Below are 16384 nucleotides of genomic sequence, written 5' to 3' on the forward strand. Positions count from 1 at the left end.
TGAGTTACCACAAAGACTGAGGTGACTCTCAGTGCTCAAGTGTTGAGAGAACAGGGGTCCGTACCTGCGAGCTGGTTGTGTTTTCAGCACAACAGAAGCCTCCCCTCCACTACACCGGCTTTCGCTGAGTGAAGGGCAAGCCCCATGATATGGCTTACTTGAAAGAGAGATTAGTTCTGCTCAGTGATTAGTTTAGCTTTTCGTTTAGTCACGGAATTAAAATATGGCTTACGCTGAACGGCTTTTCAGTTAAAGAAAGGCCTCTCCTTCTTCCCACCGCTCCCCAAAGGGCATTTACGTTTCCCAGGGATGTAGATGTAGGGCCCATCTCCAGGCTTCTCCTTGCTTATGCCCATAACACACACCACCTTGTGTAGGACGTGTGGCAGCACAACGTAAATGTGCATCTTGGAAAAAAGAAACTTCACCTCTTCAAGTCACTGGTCAGCCTTTTACCATAAATGCATGTGTGGATGAGAGGGAGTTAAAAAGAAATCTGAACCATGCTAATTAGGGTAGGAGCCACAGGCAGCCTGCGCAAGCCAGAAGCAACAGCCTGTAGCAAAACATATTTAGTCAAGTGTCCCAAATCCCCTTGATTTCTATAGGATTAGCATTAAAGCCAGCATGAGGCTTTTATATGGAGAAAGCAAGGTCTTCAGCAAACGCGGCATCTGGATTTGATAATTCTGTTACTGGCAAAATCTCTCAGAAATGAGCAACGTGTTGTAAAACAGAGGGCTGATCAGTCCGCTCTCTGGCAGCACGGCCAATGCTTCCAACTCCTACTTAAACAATGGGAGCCGGGGTTCACAGCTCCAGTTAGACTAAAACTTAACAAGAATCATAGACTGGTTCGGGTTGGAAGGGACCTTAAAGATCGTGGAGTTCCAACCCCCCCGCCATGGCCAGGGACACCTCCCGCTAGAGCAGGTTGCTCAGGAGTCACCCTTAAATTCCCAGCATTAGGAAATACCTTTTCGTTACTGTGTTTCTGCTGCAGAAGACAATTACAGGGCACTAGTTAGGCTACAAGAGGCAGAAAAGTGTCCACGTGTCTCCACAACTTCAATCCAAGCAAAGCCTCCGTTGAGCTGGAGTTATGTATTTAACTGGAACACAATATAAGAAACCTCACAAGTGTTCCCTGGAAGTTCGAAGTTACAGAAATACGAGCATCACCCAAGTTGCGTGGAAGTGTGCGGCAATAAAAGCCATTTTAATAGAGCTGAAGCCCATGGGCTGGAACCGAGAAAGATCAATCCATCAGGTGCCTAAAAAGCGGGGTGGGGTGGGCTGGTAGCCTGCATCCCCTGGAGAGATGAAAGCAGCTGCTTACCTCAGCACATGCTGGTTTGAACCCTCTCTGAGCAATCGCCCTCTGGAGTCAAGCAATGGGATTATATTGCTTTATAGTCCGGCTGTGCAAGTACGATCTCTCCCCAGCCCGACCTGCGGGGAACGTGGGTTACTTAACTTTCGGGCTGGATTTCGAGAGGTTTGCAGGCTCCGATGCAGGTTTTATAACAAGGCTAATCTTTCCACAGGTTCGGACCTGTGTGTTTTGGGAAATGAGGGTAGGAGGCTTGTTCCGCAGCATTTGTTCTTGTTTGGCTGCTTTCTGAGAGATGTTATTAAACGCGCCGCTTCTGTGGGCTAAAGGGAGTTTGCCAGAATAAGGTCAAGGCAGAAGCTAATGGACTGAAAAGTTACAGTGTAGTGACAGGCAAGGAACGGAGAATCTAATGGTATTAGAGTCTTAAGCCACTGATGTTTTGCAGCTGGATGTTCCTCTGAAAAAGACTTTCCCTTGGATTTTGAGTCCAGAGTAGGAGTAAGGCTGTTTCTCTGTAACACTACACTGCAGAGTCCCGCAGACACCGTGTTGTTTTAGGACACGATGCGGTAACAAGATGCCAACGACCGTTCCCATTTGCGGCCCATCAAACATCTCCACTGAGCCACGGAAAGCTGGGATTTGACATGGTGCTGGATCTTTTCCTCACTTTTAGCCATCGAAGTGCAGAGAGAGGCTAAAATTATATCAAATAACGCTTTTATAGGAAAAGGATACTTGGGCAATCGCTGTGGCTGGTAGGGGGAAGTTGAGCAGTTACGGCTGTGAACAAAGCAGAGATCTATGCTCTGAAAATCAACCCCAGACCTCAGCTCTCCTCGTGCCCTGCAGCTGCCGGATATCCAGAGCAACGCGCTTCCATCCAACACTTCTTCAGTGCCATTATGGGCTGGAACAACAGAACTCTTAAGGAAGTCGGCCGTTTGTTCCAAGGCTTTTTGATCTTCGCCTCAAGAAATTTAATTGGCAGAGAAGCAAGAAATGAAATGAAAGAAAAGACCTGGACAGGCTGGAGAGTTGGGCAGAGAGGAACCTGATGAACTTCAACAAGGGCAAGCATAGGGTGCTGCAACTGAGAAGGAATAACCCCATGCACCAGGACAGGTTGGGGGCTGACCTGCTGGAGAGCACCTGAGGAGAAAGACCTGGGAGTCCTAGTGGACAACAGGATGACCATGAGCCAGCAATGTGCCCTTGTGGCCAAGAAGGCCAATGGCATCCTGGGGTGCATCAAGAAGAGTGTGGCCAGCAGGTCGAGGGAGGTTATCCTGCCCCTCTGCTCTGCACTGGTGAGGCCCCATCTGGACCACTGTGTCCAGTTCTGGGCTCCCCAGTTCAAGAAGGACAGGCAACTGCTGGAGAGGGTACAGCAGAGGACTACAAAGATGATCAAGGGCCTGGAACATCTGTCTTATGAGGAGAGTCTGAGGGACTTGGGTCTTTTTAGTCTGGAGAAGAGAAGACTGAGGGGGGATCTGATTAACACCTATAAATACTTAAAGGGTGGGTGTCAAGAGGATGGGGCCGGTCTTTTTTCAGTGGTGCCCAGGGATAGGACAAGAGGAAATGGGCACAAACTTGAACATAAGAAGTCCTATCTAAACATGAGGAGGAACTTCTTTACTTTGAGGGTGGCAGAGCCCTGGAACAGGCTGCCCAGAGAGGTGGTGGAGTCTCTGTCTCTGGAGACATTCAAAACCCATGTGGACATGTTCCTGTGCAACCTGCCCTAGGTGGACCTGCTTTGGCATGGGGGTTGGACTAGATGATCTCCAGAGGTCCCTTCCAACCCCGTATCATTCTGTGATTCTGTGAAAAGTGAAAAACGTTTCTCTCAACTCACAGACTGATTCGTTACCTTGGGGGAAGTCCTCTCCCACAAGTGAAATGGATACAGCATTTACTCAGCCTTCACATACAAGAGGTTGCCAAGTGGGCGGCAGCAACGTTACACCTTCAGGGGAACCTCTTCAGGGTTCTCTCCTCCTCACTCATTCTCCTGGTCTGGTTGGCCAAGAACCTTCATTCTTCAGTTTGAACACGGAAAACACCAGTAACTCACAGATTTTTCTTGCTGGGCAAATTCAGCTAAAGATGTAAAGACTCCTTCTGCTCTCTCCCTGCAGCGTGAGCGCAGCAAAGGTCAATGGGCCAAGGAGAAAGCTCATATTGAGTTTACATACGCTCCCATTAACAGGGATTTTTCTTCTGCATTCAGCACATTTCCTCGCTACCCTTACATTATCTTGTCAATCTCCTGCTCCCATCAGCATTTCCTATCTCTCCCAGTGCTTTTGGCACCCGATTCTCATTTTTTCTGCCACAATCTTGATCTCAATTATGCCACGGCTTTCAGGTTGCAATTCATTTGTATCGCTACAACATTCACACCAGGCTCTGAAAACAGGCGCTTTTTCCCTAATAAAAGATGCGAGGTTTCACCTTGTCCCTTCTTCTTGCTGAAAGGCTGTTTGGCGGCTGAGAGAGTCTGTGACTTCTTCCCGGAGCTGCTTGAACGGACCATCTGATGTCACGTAAAAGCGGTTTTTAAAACATTTCCTGAGGTACCGTCCATTTACCGCAGGGAACAGCTCAATCTGTGACTTTGAAACAAAGGACGGAAGCAGCCAAAGAAGTTAGAATTGTCTTCAGATGAAGATTCTACATTTGGGCTTTTAGAAAACGCCCGAGGGTACCCGCTGCTCAGGTTCTGGTTCTGGCAACGGTAATTGCCTCAAGAGGTAAATCCGGTTGGTTTAATTATATAATTCTCTGATTAAAAAGAAAAATTAAAAATATTCTGACGCATCGGTTTCCTTCACAAAGCTCTAAAAGGAACCGCAACCCTCTAGAAGCACTGTGTCCCCCACTGCTCGCTTGGAGCAGGCGGCTCTCTCCTCTACGGTTCGCTCTTCTAGATTAAACAGCCTTTGAAAGCGATTTTGAGGAGAATCAGGCTTTCACAAGCCCCCCCCGATTGAAAACAGCCAGTAATTCAGAAGAAACAGATCGAGGAGCTACGCTTTTTAGATTAAGCTACAACTGAGCGTTATTCTGGCAATACTGAAAGCAAACAGACTTGTTCGGAACAAAGCAAATAGGAAAATAATCCTCAGGAAAATTCTCAAGCAGGTTTGTCTCCGAAGAGTAAACCAAAAGCAAGGTTTACGAGCAAGGCCTCCAGCAAGGAAGCTTAACCTGTGCAGCAGCTGGGACAAAGAACAGCACAACTGTGAGAAGGATGAGAGATGGATTCCTCATCCCTCACAAAGATGATGAGGGGCCCGGAGCATCTCTCTTACGAGGAGAGGCTGAGGGACTTGGGTCTTTTTAGTCTGGAGAAGAGAAGGCTGAGGGGGGACCTGATCAACACCTATAAATACTTAAAGGGTGGGTGTCAAAAGGAAGGGGCCAGTCTTTTTCCAGTGGTGCCCAGTGACAGGACAAGAGGAAATGGGCACAAACTTGAACATAAGAAGTTCCATCTAAACATGAGGAGGAACTTCTTTCCTTTGAGGGTGGCAGAGCACTGGAACAGGCTGCCCAGGGAGGTGGTGGAGTCTCCTTCTCTGGAGACATTCAAAACCCCCCTGGACAAGTTCCTGTGCAACCTGCTCTAGGTGGACCTGCTTTGGCAGGGGGGTTGGACTAGATGATCTCCAGAGATCCCTGCCAACCCCATATCATTGTGATGATTCTGTGGTCCCTGCAGAAGAGGTGTTTGCGTGTGTTTGGGGATTTTTGGCACCTGCCTGATTTGCAGCCTTAAGTCCACAGCCCCACAGAGGGGGCGCGAGGGATCAAAGAGATGTAAGAACTAAGGCGGCAGCTTTGTGTTCCGTCAATAGCCTCAAAGCAGAGACTGAAACTGCTGTGCAGCATCACACAGATGACAAGGCTGGTGTCTGGTTTTATCATAACCCAATGCACCGGGCTACAGGGGAGGTGGAAGAAGAGGAAGGCCTACCTTAACTTTTCTCTTGAGTTCCGGACTGTGTTTCAGAACAATATGTACCCTGGTAGTCACCGATTTAGCTAATGGGACACCAACGTGCACCATTTTTCTGGCTGAGCCCCGATTCAGACAATTCACATTTTTTGATATTCTGAGTGAAATCAAGAACTAGAAAGAAGTTGTTCTCTGGTGGTACAGTCCCACGCCGAAAGCCTCATTTGGAGGAAAGTAAAGATTTAAGTAAACTATATATGAGATTCCCCAGATCTGGGCACGCGCATTATATGCTCTAAAAGTAATAGTTTCAGGCTTTTTTTAATTTATGCTCCTAGAAAGAAATTGTCAGTCTCCTGCTCTGTACTGATCGGTTTATGATGCACATCCTGCAGGACAAGGCTCAGGTCACTGAGAAGAGGGGAGTTCCATTTCTATCGCAGCTCCCTGTCCTCAAAACTAGCACCCAATGCAGCCAATGGGTCCGAGCCAGCTCTTCAAAGCTCCCCCAGCATTACCTTCTGCTGGAACATGAGGGAAGGTACCTAAATAATTATTTTCATAGAACAGAAACGTAGAATGGTTAGAATTGGAAGGGACCTTAAAGATCATCGAGTTCCAACCCCCCTGCCATGGGCAGGGACACCTCCACTAGAGCAGGTTGCTCAAAGCCCCATCCAGCCTGGCCTTGAACACTTTCCAGGGATGGGGCAGCCACAGCTTCTCCGGGCAACCTGTTCCAGTGCCTCACCACCCTCACGGTAAAGAGTTTCTTCCTGATATCTAATCCAAATCTCCCCTCTTTCAGTGTAAAACCGTTACCCCTCATCCTATCACTCCACTCCCTGATAAAGTGTCCCTCCTCATCTCTCCTGTAATTTTCATAGAATCGTCTAGGTTGGAAGAGACCCTTGGGATCATCGAGTCCAACCATCTACCCTACTCTACAAAGTTCTCCCCTATATCATATCCCCCAACACCACATCTAAACAGCTCTTAAACACTTCCAGGGATGGTGACTCAACCCCCTCCCTGGGCAGCCTGTTCCAATGCCCGACCACTCTTTCTGTGAAAAATTCTTTCCTAATGTTCAGTCTAAACCTACCCTGCTGGAGCTTGAAGCCATTCCCTCTTGTTCTGTCATTAATTACCTGTGAGAAGAGACCAGCACCAACCTCTCTACAGTGGCCTTTCAAGTAGTTGTAGAGAGTGATGAGGTCTCCCCTCAGCCTCCTCTTCCTCATACTAAACAGTCCCAGCTCCTTCAACCGCTCTTCATATGATTTGTTTTCCAGGCCCTTCACCAGCTTCGTTGCCCTCCTCTGCACTCGCTCCAGCACCTCGATATCTCTCTTGGATTGAGGTGCCCAAAACTGGACACAATCCTCCAGGTGTGCCCTCACCAGTGCCGAGTGCTGAGTTTTGGCGCATTAATGCTTCTTGCTCAGTTATAAACAGTACAAGTTTATTGCCATGAATATTCTGAAAAACTAGAAGATGGTGAAATACCAGATTAAGTAGGGAATCCAGCTCTTAATGAGATAACTCGTTATTGCGGGACTAAGGCCGTCTCTACCACAGCACCACCGGGAAGGTGTTCTCTAGGTCACGTCCCTCACGGCTTCACGGTGCTGCGCTTCCTGCAATACAATATGCACGTATGAAATACATTTGGTATTTTATTAAGTAAACAAAGCAATTCTCAGTGCACATTTTAAGCAGCAAAAAAAAAAAAAAAGAAAAGAAGCACCTCAGACTTTCATACCGTAACAAAAGTTCTGTGGAAGCTGCATTTTATTTGAAAATCCACCCATTTTTGCTAACGTACATTTTAATATTTTAAACAAAAATAGAATCTGCAGAGACAATGCAGCAAGTATGCTCAACTCATGTCCAGAATTGCTTTCATATCAACGACTATCCTTCTGAAGGCCCCACTCCACCCAAAAAGTTAGGATGTATTTACACAAAGCACCGATCAACAGTGCTACTTTAATTCTTCGTTAACTAAATACCCACTAGACACATGTAAGGAAGCTACTTCCCCCTTATTTTCATTTTTTTTTTTTTGATTTTAAAAGATACGTGACCAGAAACATGGCACAAGCCAAATGAAAAGGCTTCTCCCCCCACCCCCAAACACACACCGCCTCAATTAATTTTATTTTATTTTTTTTTTTTTTTTTACAGAAAAGAAGGAAAGTCTTAAAGTGAAAGCAATTCCTCACATTCATTTTGGAAAGGCCTTATAATGTCAAATGTAAAAATAATGACATGCCAAGCACAAAGCAATAAAGTTCCTTCCCAACGCACTAATGCTGAATTAAAAATGTAGTGCTTCTTCTAGTCAGTTAACTGTTCCCTTGCAAAATCCTAGGCACAGAATTGACTATAAGGATTAATGCGTTTTACAGCTCTTCCCTAATTCCCATATATACTGAGAATTCATTAGATTCAGACCTTTAAAATATTTAGTGCTCTGTATGTCAGCTGAAAAGCATTCTGAATCAGATTCATTCTTTGTGGATAAAAATCAGACATACTGTATACATCCATACTCGTTTTCATAAGGAGGTTTTTTTTTTTTTTTGATACAATATTAATGTTAAATTGATAATCATAAATAAATACAAACAATAATACATAAGGAATGTCTACTGCAAACTGAATATATAATTTTTAAAAAAAGTTAATTTCCATTACTGCTGTGCCTACGTTTGTGAGGACTGAAGAAAAGGTAACTGCAGAATTAAGAGTTAGGATTTGACACCCGGCCCCGGCCCAAAGTCTTCTTTCGAGTTACGGTAAAGGACACAGCTCCGTTCCAGACAGCGTTTCCAAACACCCATCTCAATTTCCAGAATAAAGGCTTCTCTTCTTACGTTACCGATTATGGATATTAGAAGATGAAAGTATTGACGTGTTAGTCACCAGGACAGAAGAGAGATCTGAGTCTTAATTCACGGCAATTCTTGGCTTTGTATCGCGTATCGATGTTTTCTGATGGAGTTGTCCCAGGTTCCTTCATTGCTCTTCATCGTTTCACTGCGTCCGTTTCATGGAAGAGGAGGGTTTGAGAGACTGAAGTCCATTATTTTTTTTTCCCGGAGGTGGGGGGGTTTAACTGGTGAGCACATCTTTTTGGAGACGTTCCTTTCTCTTCCCTCTAACACAGTTACATAAATTGAATCTGGAAAGATTAAGAAAAGCCTCGTGTTAACATCCAACAGAAGGAGGACTTCACTCTGTTTTCTTCAAACATTTCCAGTCTTCAAACGCCCAAGCTACCCCAAGAACTGAAAGTCTCAAACAGAAATAAAAATCTTACAAAATCAGGGCCAGGAAACCACCAAAAGCCATCAGGATGTTCTTCCAGCTACACCAGCCTTTGGAACAACCCTTTGCATTCAGATGATTTGTCCAACAAGAAAACAAGCCCCCCCCCCCCCCCCCCCTCCTATTTACCCCTGCAATATTGTCACCAGCGGCTGCGGAACACGGATCAACATCGTTGTGAAGAGAACTCCACGTCCCCGTTCACGCTGAACCACAGAAACCGCACCAAGAGAAGCAGGTGCTGTGTGCGATGAAGCCTCCTCTTTCTTTACACTACGTTCTTGAATTTTTTCGTGTTTTCACTCATTTTAGTACGTAATTTCCACCCGCCTCCGCTTGCTAAAGAAGAACAGAACTCCAGTGCACATCGGTACCAAGATTTAACCCTCACGTGAGTGAAACCAAATGCCACCTTCTGCATAAAGTGAACTCTTTGGTGAAGGAACCTGGTGACGGGCAGGAGCAGACGCCAGCAGCAGTCAGGGGGCTGCCAAAAGCCACGAACCCTAAATGTTTTCCCGATGGAATGGTAAATATACCAGGAAGTACCAGTTCCTTCTCCCCAGCTGCAGCCAAGGACCACGGTGTGGCGGCTCTCGCAGTTCAGGAAGGAACCAGAAAACTTGATTTCCAAAGGACTGAAGCAAAATGACTTGATCAGGCCTTTAAACTGCCTCAGTTACACAGACAGAGTTCCCAAGTCACTTCCACAGTGCTTCCAACTCAACGTGACTTATTTTCCATCAGAAACAGTTCTAATCATGTTAATAAAACTCCAATTAGAACTTCGATTTCGTTCTATATTACAAAAACCAGCATCTCCCCAGAATAACGGACAATACCTAAGTTGTTCTACAAGAAATCCTGGAGAGAGAGCTCTGCAAAGGGATCCTTTCCTGAGGCTCTGTGAGGACTCTGACTGGAAGGGCTGGATGCTGCAGACAGCTAGCAGGAAAGACGACAGAGAAAGGGAAAGAAAAAGAAAAAAAGGTCTCAGAATGACAGAATATGAAAGCGGAACGTGTAATGAAAGGACAAGGGGGAGGTTAAGAGGCAAACTTGGCAGAAATCAACTATTAAAACGAGGTGTTTGATCATATGGAGAACAGAAAGTCTCTTCAATGGTCGGTGTAATGCAGAAACAAGCCGGACATGACTCTCCAGAAAGGAAACTCCAATTGGAATTTGCCAAATAAGCAGATAACCTCGCACTTTCACAGCAGTTTTCTTCAAAAGAATTTATGAAACCTTAAGCCTGACACTCCTGGGGAACAGGTTCCCACTCTCCCCGCTTTACTGGCAACGCTACAGACTGGCAGGGAGAGGTGAGGCTGGGTGTCCAGCCAGAGCACGGCAGCTTCCCAGGTGCCTTCTCCAGGAGAAACAGCTCCCAGCATCTTCTCCCTTCAAAATAGGATGCGTATAAAAAGAAGCTGGAGAGCAGACAACAGATAGTTGTCAATTTGGGGCTTAGGAGAACATGGGATATATTCCGGGAGTAGGCAAAAAATAAATGGATGAGAGTTTAATCAACTGCTGCGGTTTTAGGCGAGAACTGGAGACTGAGAGCGATGCTCTATACTATCCATACTACCAAAAATCACATCCTGTAGCCATCCGTTTAAAGCACCACACTACAAACTCAGCCCTATAAAGCACATCATTCACAAGCAGGTAATACTGGCTTTCCCAGCTGCTGCTGCTGGAAAGGACCGATAATCTGCAGGCTGCAGTTGTAGCAGTATCTGCTATTTGTCAATTTATTATTATTTTTTTTTTTAGCCCTTTTTTTTCTTTGGTAGTGCTTTCCCAGTTATAAACGGTGCTTTATTAAATTCTACTTGCCCTCCTCCCTCGTAGAGCTTGCACGCTTTTGAAGTTACAAATAAACCAGACAACTTTCTCCATTTCGGATTCCGTCGCTTTAACAGTTTGCTCGTACCGGAGTCCCTGAGCACCAGCGCACGCTCGCGCTTCATGCCCATTGCAAGAAAAAGAAAAAAAAAAAACATCGCCCGGAGACGTTATTTCTTTTGGAAGTGCTGACCGCCTGCCAACCTCCGCCTGACGGGGAACATCCTTAGGGGAACTGCTCGCAGAAGTGCCCAGAGTGCAAATACTGCCACTGCGAATTTAAATTTCTCACGTTAAAGTCCATCTCAGAAACCACGTGGGGAGGAGTTTCCTTCGGGATCAGCACACTCTACCTGGGCTGGAATCTCTACCTCCCTCCCGAAACCCCACTCCCAGTGGGGCACTGGGATCCAGTCCCCACAGACAGACTATGGAAGAGTCATGAGACAGAATGGGAAGTGCTTGAGAAGCGGTTTCAGGATGTCGGAAGTTCCCCTTTTAAACTGGGTTTTTCCCTTTGGAAAGCTGTAGCTCACACCCCCACACACACACTCTCCAGGATTTGAGCCGGACTAAGGAGAAATCCCAACGGAGTCATCACTTCAGCCAGGCCTCTCTGCTGAGACTCCATGGCAGGAGACTCTCCTCCTCTTTGTGGTCAAACACTCGGACTCACACGTTAAAAGTCCCGTTAAATTGAGTTGGCAAATCTCCAACTGGTATCAAGTCCAAAGTACCGTCCCGGTTTGAAAGCAGTGCGGAAGACTGGTAGGTTTGGAGCTCTCTCGTTTGTGTCACATCAACACGTAACCAGGAACGGGTGACGCTTCGTGAACCCTGTTCAGGTTAAATACTGGGAAAAAAACCTGACAGTGCTAGTTCCTAAATGCCCCAGCCAAATCCAGACAAAACACAGTACCTTACGGTAACTACCTGTTTTAATGAAATTCCTCTAATTATTACAAAGGAGGCCTAAAAAAACCCCCAAAACATGGAAAGTATAATTAAAGTTTCCTACATCACATCTATCCCGAACACCACTTATAAATATACCTGAAAACCAGAACCCACCTTAGAGGTTTCTAAGGAGAAGTATTTAAGACAGGAGCACTGGCCACCACTCTCTCTAGCGCTAACCCCCCCCGAGCTGTGGATTTCGTGTCTCCTTTACTGCCCAGCGCTCGTGGGATCTGAAACACGATGTTCTGCGCTGGATCAGACCCAAAGCTTGGTCTCGCCTCCACCGGTCGTCACTTCGCGCTGCTTCCAACAAAGACAAAACCTCCCCAAAGTCACAGTAACGCAGAAGAACCCATCCACAAGTGAGTGTTTTGCCCATTCCCATCATTAACGAGATACTGGTTTCTCATTTAATGAGTCTGTCAGGCTGCTTTAGCATATATTTTAGGATTCCTGTGCCAGAAGGAGGACCTGTAAAGTCTGCTTTCTGCCGTGTGTCCTGAACTTCATAGCCTCCTCTTCCCCAGTTTCAAATAAAAACACCCGAACAAACCAAAACAACAAAGACAACCCCAAACCAAACAAACACCCCGTAAAACCATCGAACTTATTTGCACATTTACCTGTTCATCCCCCTCCCCAGGCGATCACTGCTATCGCTTTTTCGGTACAATCCAGTGCCGTTAACAACCGCAGCGTTACAGCTCACACACAGGCTGGCAAGAGGCTGAGTAATTTCCTTATTCTATTTTACACCTTCAAATTTTCACGACCCAGCTGCTTCCCCTCCCAGAGCTCTCTCCTTTTGGGGTTCATCAGACCATTCGCTGCCCATTCTCGCTGCTCTGGCTATCACGATATAATATTTTGCAGTGAGAAAAACCCGCGATTTTATCGTGATGAAAACCATAATTGCCTTTCTCAAGAGGGAAACACTGACCTTAACGCAAGAGAAACAATTTCAAAGAAAAAAAAGGTACACACCAGTTTCTTTTAAAACCATGAATAACTCCCGCACCTTTCAAAGCAGCAGCTGTTCTAGGCTCACTCTCAATTGTTTCAAATTATTTTGCCCTTAAAATAAACCAAACCACCCTTGCTTTTGATAGCAACAATTAGAAATACAGTTGCAAGCACGTAAACAGAACACTTGAAAGAGGCAAAATAGGTATGTCTAGAGATTAGAAAAGTGTATTTATTAAGACAAATCCTTAAGAGTATCAAGTCAGGAACAGCAGTTTAAATTCTCAAGAAACTGGACAACATCGGGATGCCTCTTTTTCCAGTCTGTGTACAAAGCAGAGGAGGAGTTCCCAACACACTACAGCTTGGCAATATAATATTTTGGCAACAACTTCGTATCTGTCATTATGCTTTTAAGTGCCTTCAAGTTTCTTTACTGTAGACAGAAACCAAGATCTATCAGCAGACTGGAGGTAAGTGATAGAATCTGGTGCTTTAGATGTAAATACGAAAAACAATTTTTTTTTTTGGCAGTGATGACACCACGGACAAAACCTGAATTACAATTCTGGTGTCCCGGGATCCATGTGGGATGCAGGCAGTTTGAATCCTGTGCCTTAACCATAAGTCATAGAATCATAGAATTGTCTAGGTTGGAAAGGACCTTTAAGATCATCTAGTCATTACGATTTGTCTACTTAGACCAAGAGCACACATTTTTATTTCTTTATTTTCCTATTTCTAGCACAACAGGGATATTAACTAAACCTAAACAGACAAATATGCTCTCAGAAGACCCTCAAGACTGAACATACAGTAAGTTTAGTGTAATAACGTAATTCCCCTCTGTGGCCATAGGTTAGTGCGTGCCATCCCCGCTGCGTCTGGGGAACAGCTCGCAGCAGCCTGTGTTTCATTTCGGTTGCTTTATTGGTATCAGGCTTCTGAAATCCCAACACCTGCCAACGACGACAACTCTGAGTCTCGGGGAAACCCTTCCTGGTCACACAGCAACTGCTGATTCAATGGGTGTGTTTTCTATCCGATTTAACTCTCACAGGAGCCAAACGCGTTGTCAGATCAGCACAATAAACAGAGCTCTGCACACCTCACTTGTGACTAATTCCTCTTTCTCCTGTTGTGACAGCGTCTGGGATTCAACCCAGACCAAGCCCTGCAGCATCAAATGAAGCAGAAAGGCTCACCCAGCTCCTCAGACCTACCTGGCTATAACCGAATTAGGCAGGTAGGCAGATTATTTAATTTTTTTTTTTTTAAAGGGACATTTCAAAACTGATGTTTTGGGAATCGCAGAAACGCTCTTATCCTTGAGAATCCTTTAACGTGTTCTCTATTTAAAGTCTTGTAAACACATTTTTTTCCCCTTGAAATAGTATAAAACCCACATGAAAGATACCAGATCACTTGTCTGAAGTGACAGTGGAAATGCAAAGCAGCTCTCAGAAGCCCAAGAGAACATCAGTTGAAAGCTGCACTTCTAGCTAAAGAAAGCTAACAGCGTCCCTTTCAGATAAAGCACAAAAATAATGAAAAAATAGATCTGTTTTAGCAAAGAAAATGGACATTCTGCCCACTGGCAGCACACAGCAAAGCCTCCCCAGTTAAAGGATCAGATTCGGGCACTGGAGTGAGCTTTGAGGCTCTTTTCCTTTCCAACCCACTGCTGAATTATTTTCCCTCCACACTCCAGTCCCAAAATCACACTTAAACCAACATGTACTTTAGTGAAGTTTACATACGTGTTTTTGAACAGGCACCTCTACAGACAGAGCTCTTCACAGTAAGATCAAAATACAGTCCCAATACATTACACATTTCTAACAGAGACACAACGTACAGTGTGAACTCTGCCACAGAAACATACGCCTGGTAATTAAAACCACACTGTTAATACCGCAGTTCCAATCTGCCACTAAACTTGGCTCTGCCTCCAACTCCAGTTCACAAACACAACAAAGCCTTAACGATCTCAATATTTTCTGAAATTAGCATGAAGATGTCCAAGGTCGTCCATCCTCCCTCGCCTTTTTTTTTAAATGTTTCTCCTACTGCAAAAATCTGTCTTCAGAAACAGAGATCTCTGTGCCTGTGTAGCTGTTGAGCACCTTCATTCTGCTCTAAACACCGCCTTCTGCAAGACCACGGAGGATACGTAATTACGGAATTGTCAGAGTTGGAAGGGACCTCTAGAGATCATCTAGTCCAACTTCCCTGCTAAAGCAGGGTTGCCCAGAGCACATTACTCAGGACTGCATCCAGGCGGGGCTTGAAAATCTCCAGAGAAGGGGACTCCACACCCTCCCTGGGCAGCCTGTTCCAGGGCTCTGGCACCCTCACCATAAAGAAGTTTCTCCTCATATTTAAATGGAACTTCCTATGTTCCAGCTTGTGCGCGTTGCCCCTCGTCCTGTCACTGGGAACCACTGAAAAGAGTCTGGCTCCATCATCCTTCAGCCCACCCTTTAGGTACTTGTAAACATAGATAAGGTCTCCCCTCAGCCTTCTCTTCTCCAGGCTAAAGAGTCCCAGCTCTCTCAGCCTTTCCTCATAAGGGAGATGCTCCAATCCCTTAATCATCTTCGTTGCCCTGTGCTGGACTCTCTCCAGTAGTTCCCTGTCTCTCTTGAACTGGGGAGCCCAGAACTGGACACACTATTCCAGTTGTGGCCTCACCAGTGCAGAGTAGAGGGGAAGAATGACCTCCCTCGACCTACTGGCCACACTCTTCCCTATGCAGCCCAGGATCCCATTGGCCCTCTTGGCAACAAGGGCACATTGGTGGCTCGTGGACAGTTTGCTATCCACCAGAACTCCCAGATCCTTCTCCTCAGTAGTGCTTTCCCGAAGATCCACCCCTAACCTATATTGGTGCCTGGGGTTCTTCCTCCCCAGGTGCAGGACCCTACACTTGCCCTTGTTGAACCTCATTAGGTTCTTCTCTGCCCAGCTCTCCAGCCTGTCCAGGTCATGCTGGATGGCGGCACAGCCCTCTGGAGTGTACAGCTCTACAGAGAGCTTTGGAGAAGACAATGGTTAAAACAAGCTGAACGTGGCACGCGGCTCCCAGAGAGCAACCAGAACCAATGACCCCACGCATGGCTGGAGCTTCACCAGGTTTGATACCGTGTTCTTAAACCCATCTGTAACAGCCACAGACTTAAAAGGCTGCACACACCCCGTTTGTCCCCCGCAAAACGCTGTCACATAAGCACACAGCTTCCACTTAATGTTTTTAAAGAAACTGACCCAGCTGTAATCCATTCCCAGCTCCAGTTATCGGGAATATACGCACCTGTGCTCCCGGTACAGGGCCAAAAGGGTTTGGTGGTCTCATGACTGGCTGACTGTATATTAAGGTTGGCTGTGTCATTACTGGAATGCCTCCCATCTGCGACGGCTACAAAAAAAAAAATCCAGACAACATCAAATCACACACAGCATGATACATTGTGAGTATTTAAAGAAAGGGAAATGGTAAATGGGTGAAAAGAGGGCTGGAGCACCTCTGCTGTGAGGACAGGCTGAGAGAGTTGGGGTTGTTCAGCCTGGAGAAGAGAAGGCTCCAGGGAGACCTTATAATGGCCTTCCAGTACCTAAAAGGGGCTACAGGAGAGATGGGGAGGGACTCTATCAGGGAGTGGAGCGATAGGACAAGGGGTAATGGTTTTAAACTGAAAGAGGGGGGATTTATTAGATACTAGGAAGAAATTCTTTACTGTGAGGGTGGTGAGACACTGGCACGGTTTGCCCAGGGAAGTTGTGGATGCCCCATCCCTGGAAGTGTTCAAGGCCAGGCTGGATGGGGCTTTGAGCAACCTGCTCTAGTGGGAGGTGTCCCTGCCCATGGCAGGGGGGTTGGAACTCGATGATCTTTAAGGTCCCTTCCAACTCTAACCATTCTGTGATACATGCAATCATGTTAGATCTTTCTACAACATTCCGCA

The 16384-nt window shown here is 46.0% G+C and overlaps 1 protein-coding gene across 4 annotated transcripts in view; it reads right to left on the minus strand.

Annotated features, from left to right (window-relative positions):
* Positions 1–6979: 6979 nt before the first annotated feature.
* The window catches only part of PICALM (phosphatidylinositol binding clathrin assembly protein), a 73046-nt gene continuing 63641 nt past the window's right edge, over positions 6980–16384 (minus strand). For 2 of the 4 annotated variants that reach the window (XM_074152793.1, XM_074152783.1), the window contains 3 exons: positions 15733–15837; positions 9485–9587; positions 6980–8496 (listed from right to left, as the gene is read on the minus strand). In XM_074152793.1, the coding sequence (XP_074008894.1) occupies positions 9495–9587; positions 15733–15837 (198 nt within the window). In that variant the 3' untranslated portion in view covers positions 6980–8496; positions 9485–9494. The remainder of the gene's footprint in view (positions 8497–9484; positions 9588–15732; positions 15838–16384) is intronic. The other 2 variants (XM_074152813.1, XM_074152803.1) reach the window with 1 other exon arrangement.

Source organism: Numenius arquata, chromosome 1 (assembly GCF_964106895.1).
Source record: "Numenius arquata chromosome 1, bNumArq3.hap1.1, whole genome shotgun sequence".
Taxonomy (NCBI): Eukaryota; Metazoa; Chordata; class Aves; order Charadriiformes; family Scolopacidae; genus Numenius; species Numenius arquata.